Source organism: Lactuca virosa, chromosome 2 (assembly GCF_052849685.1).
Source record: "Lactuca virosa cultivar CGN04683 chromosome 2, Lactuca_virosa_CGN04683_v6, whole genome shotgun sequence".
Lineage (NCBI taxonomy): Eukaryota > Viridiplantae > Streptophyta > Magnoliopsida > Asterales > Asteraceae > Lactuca > Lactuca virosa.
In genome coordinates, this window is record NC_136427.1 from 309841544 (window position 1) to 309849274 (window position 7731).

At 38.4% G+C, this 7731-nt stretch overlaps 2 protein-coding genes across 4 annotated transcripts; one reads left to right on the top strand and one right to left on the bottom strand.

Annotated features, from left to right (window-relative positions):
- The first annotated feature begins 395 nt into the window (after nucleotides 1–395).
- Nucleotides 396–1625, top strand: LOC145161653 (remorin-like). The gene is made up of 5 exons (XM_079081229.1): nucleotides 396–647; nucleotides 751–801; nucleotides 907–994; nucleotides 1092–1173; nucleotides 1259–1625. The coding sequence occupies exons 1-5, from the start codon at nucleotides 494–496 to the stop codon at nucleotides 1451–1453; spliced, it is 570 nt and encodes a 189-aa protein (XP_078937355.1). The 5' UTR covers nucleotides 396–493; the 3' UTR covers nucleotides 1454–1625.
- On the bottom strand, nucleotides 1599–3400 carry LOC145161652 (transcription factor MYB14-like). Of its 3 annotated transcripts, XM_079081228.1 has the most exons (5): nucleotides 3255–3385; nucleotides 3074–3145; nucleotides 2635–2956; nucleotides 2260–2389; nucleotides 1599–2175 (listed from the first exon to the last, which is right to left on the bottom strand). In XM_079081228.1, exons 3-5 carry the CDS (start codon nucleotides 2798–2800, stop codon nucleotides 1707–1709), a joined length of 765 nt encoding a protein of 254 aa, XP_078937354.1. In that variant the 5' UTR covers nucleotides 2801–2956; nucleotides 3074–3145; nucleotides 3255–3385; the 3' UTR covers nucleotides 1599–1706. The 3 variants fall into 3 exon arrangements, with proteins under 3 accessions (XP_078937354.1, XP_078937352.1, XP_078937353.1); XM_079081226.1 differs by lacking the exon at nucleotides 3074–3145 and having other exon boundaries at nucleotides 3255–3400; XM_079081227.1 differs by lacking the exons at nucleotides 3074–3145; nucleotides 3255–3385 and having other exon boundaries at nucleotides 2635–3038.
- Between the last annotated feature and the right edge of the window lie 4331 nt (nucleotides 3401–7731).

A 7731-nucleotide genomic window follows, 5' to 3' on the forward strand; every position in this document is an offset into this window, starting at 1 on the left:
AATTACAGTGAAAGCTACAACTTTGTGATCCCAAATTGGAAATATTAGCTAGTTTTAGCACATAAATAATATTCAAAATATGCGACTGGTTTTTAGATTAACCTGTTTATTGTATACAAAAGAATCATGATAGATATAAAACATAATAATAACCATAAACAAATAACAAAAAAAAAAGTGTCGAGAGAAAGAAAAAAAGCATGCAAAAGTAATGTGGTGCACTCATACATGATACACCAACGGCTCTTGATGTTCTTTATGAAATATCTTTAATCTTTAATTTGAAAAAGTAAAACTTCAAGAAAAGAAATGAAGTAACAGTCTGGTAATGGTGGGCGTGCCAGCTCAGCTCAACTCGTAATATAATACTGTAAATCGAGTAATCTATAACTATCATCCTCCTTGTCCTTTCCTAACCACAATTGAATCTTTCCATTTCTCTTTCAGAATCCTATATTCATTATTCAAACAACAACAAAAGAAAAATAAAGATATGACACTAGAAGACACCATGAAGGTTGAGGTAGAATCCGAATGCCCACCGGAGCCACCCGTCGCCGCCGTCGAGAAAGCTATCGTCCCGGTCGAACCCCATGTTCATGAAGAAAAGCCTACCGATGATACTAAAGCTCTCGCCATAATCGAAAGTAATATACTCTCTTATCTCTAATCTCCATGATTTGTATAGTTTCTGTTTGAAGAATTGGTGTTATGAAGATTATGCAGACTAACTGTTTGATAAAATGACAGAACCAACGGAAGTGTGTGAGGAGAAACCTAAAGAGGGTTCTATCAACAGAGGTAATATAAGAAACCGAAATTATGATCAAAATTCTAAACTAGAATTTAACTGTAAAATCTTTTTGATGATTAAAGAAGATTAAGTTTTTTTGGTTACTTGTTCAGATGATGTTCTTGCTAAAGTTGCAACAGAGAAGAAGTTAGCTCTTATTACAGCATGGGAAGAAAGCGAGAAGTCTAAAGCTGAAAACAAGTAAGAACACAGTTTCAGTTTTCATGAAATTTTGGGTGTTCAAATTCGTTGATTACTACTTACTATATGAAACTGATATAATAAAATGATTAAATAGAGCTCAACAGAAGCTATCTTCCATCATTGCATGGGAAAACAGCAAGAAAGCCGACCTAGAGGCAGAATTGAAGAAGATGGAGGTAACAAAATTTGAATTTACCAATATAAATCGAACCCAGAAAAAGAAGTTATGAAAACAGATCTAATTAGGGTTTTGAAAAACAGGAGGATTTGGAGAAGAAGAAGGCAAAGTATATAGAGAAGATGAAGAACAGAATAGTTCTTCTCCATAAAAAAGCAGAAGAAAAGAAAGCGATTGCAGAAGCCAAATGCGGAGAAGATCTTATTAAAGCCGAAGAGGTTGCAGCCAAGTGTCGAGCTACTGGCGAAACCCCAAAGAAACTGCTGGGATGGTTTTAATCACAAAGTGTGCTTTTTTCAGGCATTTGATTTTATTTATTTGTTAATGTGTGTTTACTTTACAATATTCTTTCTTATTGTGTATGATTTGTTTAATGATTCATTATTTGGTGTGCATATAACATATTAGTGTAATTTGTGTATATTATAGCAAAGTGACAGTTTTTATTCATTGATGTTTCAAATCTCTGTTCTCAGTTCCTAAACACTAATAATTATTATTATAACACTGACCTTGTAATAATACATAGGCTTATACATATTGCAAATATTCTCCATCGTTAGGAAAATCTAGCAGTAGATCCAATGTTATATCCAATTCATTCTGTGCTTCGTTAGAGTTTTGAGACTCTGAACCATTTGTCATCTCTTCCTTCACACTCTGATCGCAAGATTCACTTGCTTGAACTGTCACAAAAGAGACTGGTTCAATCTTTATAGGATTTGGGATACCATACGTCGTCACCTTGTTAAAACCCTTCTGAAAAGCTCCAGAACCCCATTCATGGTGGAAGTTATCGCTGTGACACATGGGATTCATTGATGGCTTGGCTTTATCTTCTGGTTTTGCATCATTCTCCACTCTGTTGCTCTTCGTATCTGTTGAATTTGAAGGTAGGTCGGTTTGAAGGCTGGGAATCCGTTTTCGTAAATGAGAATTCCAGAAATTTTTTATCTCGTTGTCGGTTCTTCCTGGTAACTGTGCAGCAATGGCTGCCCACCTGAATAATATATTTGATGTTTATAAACATAATAATATGCAGATTGATTGTTGTTTAGTAGATAAAGGTGAAGAGATTTATTACTTGTTGCCGTGTAAGCTGTGGAGATGGAAGATTGTTTGTTCTTCTTCAAAACTGAAGGCGCCGCGTTTGATATCAGGACGAAGGTAGTTTGTCCATCGGAGACGACAACTTTTTCCACACCTTTGAAGTCCTTAACACATTAATGGAGAAAATAAATTAAAGCATGTGTAGAACATTAGAAATTAAACACCGACAACATCAAAATTGGGGATGGATGAACAGATTGTATATTTGAATCAATGGATTGAAGATGTCAAATAAGATTAACGATTAATTTGCGATCGATGAACACGCGATATACGTTGAATGGAAGAATAACAGATCGTCCTTTACGAAAATGAAAATGAAAGGAGAGAGAGAAGCGGAGAATGAAACCTGCAAGTTTAGGAAAAGAACGCCAGGTGCCATGACCGTTCTTAGTGATGTAATCAACGAGTATCTTATCTTCTTCAGGAGTCCAGGAACCTTTCTTCACTTCACCTTTGTTACAGCATGGTGCTCTTCCCATTTTCTTCTTCTCTTTTCTTCCCTTCTTTCTCATTAGATAATTTCCTCACAGACTTAAATCTAAGATGTGTTTCGACGATAGAGTCAGAGAGAGTACCAGTAGGTCAGTAATAGAAGCCAATCACGCAAACTACAGCCATCTCCACTTCTGAACTTGCATCACCGGTTATGAATTTGTACTATTCTGTCTCTGCAGATAAAAGTTCATCAGAATGTCAAAAGCTCGATAAATGCCGAGTGTAGCTTTATCGCATAAGAACGAAAGGGAATTATAAACAATTGAAAAAGTTGGAACTATGGAAGCTACAATAATTGCATCATTAAAACGTGTTGGCTATGGCGTCTTCATACGAAAGTCAAAACATATTTCCATAAAAACCTAAACATACACACAGTAGAATGCAGCCAAAAATGCTTGAATTAGATACATATAGACGTATGCAGATGACAGAAGGAAGAAAAAGTGAGCTCTGATGATGCGTACTCACCGGAAAAAATCACGAGCACCGACTAGATAGGTTTCGAGAACGACAAGGGTTCTTGTTTAGTGTTTACACTTTACACTTCTCTGCCCCAACAAAGAAGATGACAAAATTTCTGAACTTTCTAAGACGAGTCCTCCGTCTATTTAGTTATAGCGATTATAAATTGAAATAAGTAGTTATTAACTCTTAAGATAATATTATTTCTTATGTTACTATATTTATTACTAAAATAAAGATTTATTTTGATATAGAAGTTTTTTAATATATATAAACATAGTTAATATCATTAAATTAAAAGGTGGACATTTTGGAACTTATGTTAAAATTTTAATTGTTTCGGTATAGGTGGGTTACTATAGCGTCATCGATGGATGCCGTCGATTTTAATGCATTAAACGGGGTGCGAGCATAAAATACATGATCAAATATTTCTAATAAATTATTCTTTTTTAGTATTTTTATTATTCTTTCTTAATATCTCAATCATCTTCTAAATATTTTAGAACATCTTCAATATTTAACCTTTTAACTTCTTCTTTTGTTTATTTGTTATATCAGATTTCTATCGACCTTTAAAGAATCAACAATGGATCTAAGAATTTTGTTGACTGGGAGCACCATTTTTTGTCAATATAATCATTCAGGGCGTTCATTACTAATATTCGTATATTTAAAATATTTCAGCCAAGCTAGCATTAAAAAAATTTCTTCAAAAACTCCATTTAGGGCATCCCTCGATGCTAAAGCACTAGATACGCCTCTGACTCAATGTTTATCTTTCTCACATGTTATATAAACTACGATAAATTATTTTTTAATTTTAAGTCTCTTTTATATTTTTATAAACTACGATAAATTATTTTTTAATTTTAAGTCTCTTTTATATTTTTGAAAAATAATATTAGATGATATTAATACTTTAATAAATAAAAAACAATTAAATTGTATGTTACGGTAATGTTTTTAATCTTTGGTATATGTATTATTTTGAAAATTTTGAAATCTTTTTTTATGATATAAATTTTATTATATATATATATATATATATATATATATATATATATATATATATATATATATATATATATATATATATATATATATATATATATGAGCATTTAATCGAGAACATTTCTTATCGCGAGAACATTTGAAAACAAATTTGGACCACACAATTTTTTTAATTAAAATTATAAAATAATATTCATATAAATCAAAAAATAGTTACAAACAATTAAAAAACCTACTAACTAACACCACTCACCACACAACCAACACCACCCAACCAACACCGCCCACCACCACCACCCGCCACCAACACCCATCACTAACCACCACCACCAACCACCACCCACCACCCATCACTACCCACCACCGACCACCACCACCACCATCACCACCCACTACCATCACCACCCAACCACCACCACCTGCTACCGCCTGTCACCACCACCCACAACCACTACCTACCACCCATCACCACCACCCGTCACCACTACCCATCACTACCCACCACCACCAACCACCACCCGCCACCACCACCCACCACCCATCACTAACCACCACCACCAACCACCCACCACCCATCAGTACCCACCCACCACCACCACCACCAACCACCACCCGCCACCATCATCACCACCCAACCACCACCGGCTGCCACCACCACCCACATCCACTACATACCACCCACCACAACCAACCACCACCCACTACCACCACCACTCACCACCACCGACCCATCACTACCCACCGACCACCACCAACCACCACCCGCCACCACCCACCACCATCACCAACCAACCACCACCGCCTGCCACCACCACCCATCTCCACAACCCGCCACCACCACAACCCATCACCACCCACCACCACCACCAACCACTACCCACCACCCACCACCACCACCACCAACCACCACCCGCCCCCACCACCCATCACTACCCACCACCACCAACCACCAACCACCACCCATAACTACCTACCACCACCCGCCACCTACACCACCCACCACCCATCACTACTCACCACCCACCACCAACCACCACCCGCCACCACCATCACCACCAACCACCACTTACCACCCACCACCCATCACTACCCACCACCCACCACCACCCACCACCGCCACCACCACAAACCACCACCAGCCACCGTCATCACCACTCACCACCCAACCACCACCACCTGCCACCACCACCCACCTCCACCACCCATCACCACCCACAATCACTACCTACCACCCATCACCACTACCCGCCACCACCACCCACCAACACCACCCATCACTACCCACCACCACTAACAACCACCCACCACCACCACCCGTCACCACCACCCATCACTAACCACCACCACCAACCACCACCCATCACTACCCACCACCACCAACCACCACCCGCTATGAGACATCCCCAAAATCATGGCCAGAAAAGACCGATTTAATTTATGCTTTTAAAATAATTTCAGAGTAATCCTTTGATTAAAAGAGTTGCGGAATTTGTTCCCAAAACAGAATATGATAAAATAAAATTATCAAAGCATTTCTTAAAGAAATATATTTTCATATATAACAAAACTCGGGATGTCATGTTCCGATACAGACCAAAAGCATAAACGGCACATTATAAGCCTTACAACGGTTGTTTACAACTACAGGCCTATAAACAAAATAACTTGATGATTCATCCAACTTATGCTCTCGCGCCACTACCTGTAATTATAAATAAAACTGAGTGGGTCAGGCTTGAGATCCTGGTGAGCATATAGGGTTTTCAACCCATAATAAATAATTATATTTAATTTCACCAACCAACAATAACCCGATTACCCATTCCCATTATCCTCACTTTACGTCCCTAAAACAACAACTATCACAAGGGACCTAGTCTAAAGATTTTCATCGGGATGGACATTACTGCAAAAGGGATTTCCTCAACAATAGATGTCCTAAAGGCAACCATGAGGGGGATAGAGTACACCGGTGAACACATCGTTCACAACACCTACAGGTTATGAACCTGCCAGCGTTCCACTGGACAGTCTAGAAAGAGTCTGTGGTCGTCATCCATGCTCCGCTAGATGACTAGATCAACAACAACATCGAGGCCTCTCATCATTATTTTTCATCACACAACAACTATCTACCCATGTTCTACCCAACATATTTGTAGATAAAAATAAATATACAGCTTAAAATTTGTGTTAAACATTTATTCAACACTAATTTTAAATAAACAAATAATATATAAACACATAACACGTATTTTATAGAGAATACTTCGTATCTATGTGTTAGAAGAAAATGAATATACACTCACGTGATAAGATGATGCTCGGACAACACTTCGGCTCTTAAAGTTATATTCTTCGATGAAACCAGGATATCTTCAAAAACCGGGCTTCTTGCGGACAAAGTTTTGGCTTGAAAACTCTTTTTCTCGGGATATTCGGGGCTTCGGGACTTGCTTAGGGTGTCGGGATGTTACCGGGACTTCGGGGGGTATTTCTTGCAAAGTAGAAGAAAGTAAAGGGGTGAAGAATGGTAAATTGGCAACCAAAACCGGCTGGCCTCGCTCACTATTTATAGGGCTAAAACCCCGAGTTATGTTGGGCGTATGTCCCTGTACGCGGGGCGTACTGGTTCGTCGACATGTACGCTGGGCGTACTAAGCGAATAAGCTCGGACGCATCAAGGCTACGAGTCCGAACAATCATGAAAATGGAGTAGGCTTCGTGGCCCAATTCAGACCATGCACAAGAGTACGCTGGGCGTACTCATGTACGCTGAGCGTACTCCCAATTTCCGAACTTCAAAAATCTGTATCTTTTGCATACCAGCTCCGTTTTCGACGTTCTTCATATCCACGCGTAGGTGAGATTATTCTCTACAACTTTCGTTTTGACTCCGTCGACTAATTTTGACTTTATTTTTATTATATTATTTTTAGTAGGCCGGGACAGGAAAACTCCGTTAATAATTCATAACTCCTTCATCTGACGTCCGTTTTCGTCTGTCTTTCTACCGTTGCACTACTATCAACGAGATATTCGATTCTCGTTTAGATTGTTTCGACTAGAAATCACTCGATCTCATATTCGAACTTTGGGCTTCATACCGCTAAGTCGAAACTTAGAAAAATCATAACTTCCTCATACGAAGTCAGATTTAGACGTTCTTTTTATGCATGCTCTCGGTTTAACGTATTCTACGACTTTCGTTTAGATCACTAAGGCTAAATATCACTCTATCGTAAATTTACTATTTTCGTCACGCAGTGTCGTACCGGTTCTGTCGCGAACCTTCGACAGGTCATAACTTCTTCGTTATAACTCGGATTTCAACATTCTTTATATATTCGGAATCCTCGTCACGACCACTACGGCTTCCTTCATAGATATCATGCTTATCTAATATTTCATTTTAGTCCATTTTTATCCTTAATTCATTTAAGTTACACAATTAAGCATAAAACACATA

Excerpts from the sequence above, each read along its gene's own strand:
- LOC145161653 (XM_079081229.1), top strand. The coding sequence starts at position 494 with ATGACACTAGAAGACACCATGAAGGTTGAGGTAGAATCCGAATGCCCA. Across the intron at positions 648-750 it reads AGCTCTCGCCATAATCGAAA|AACCAACGGAAGTGTGTGAG; the intron begins GTAATATACTCT and ends ATAAAATGACAG. Across the intron at positions 1,174-1,258 it reads CAGAATTGAAGAAGATGGAG|GAGGATTTGGAGAAGAAGAA; the intron begins GTAACAAAATTT and ends TTTGAAAAACAG.
- LOC145161652 (XM_079081226.1), bottom strand. The coding sequence starts at position 2,800 with ATGAGAAAGAAGGGAAGAAAAGAGAAGAAGAAAATGGGAAGAGCACCA. Across the intron at positions 2,390-2,634 it reads TTCTTTTCCTAAACTTGCAG|GACTTCAAAGGTGTGGAAAA; the intron begins GTTTCATTCTCC and ends TAATGTGTTAAG. Across the intron at positions 2,176-2,259 it reads CACAGCTTACACGGCAACAA|GTGGGCAGCCATTGCTGCAC; the intron begins GTAATAAATCTC and ends TATATTATTCAG.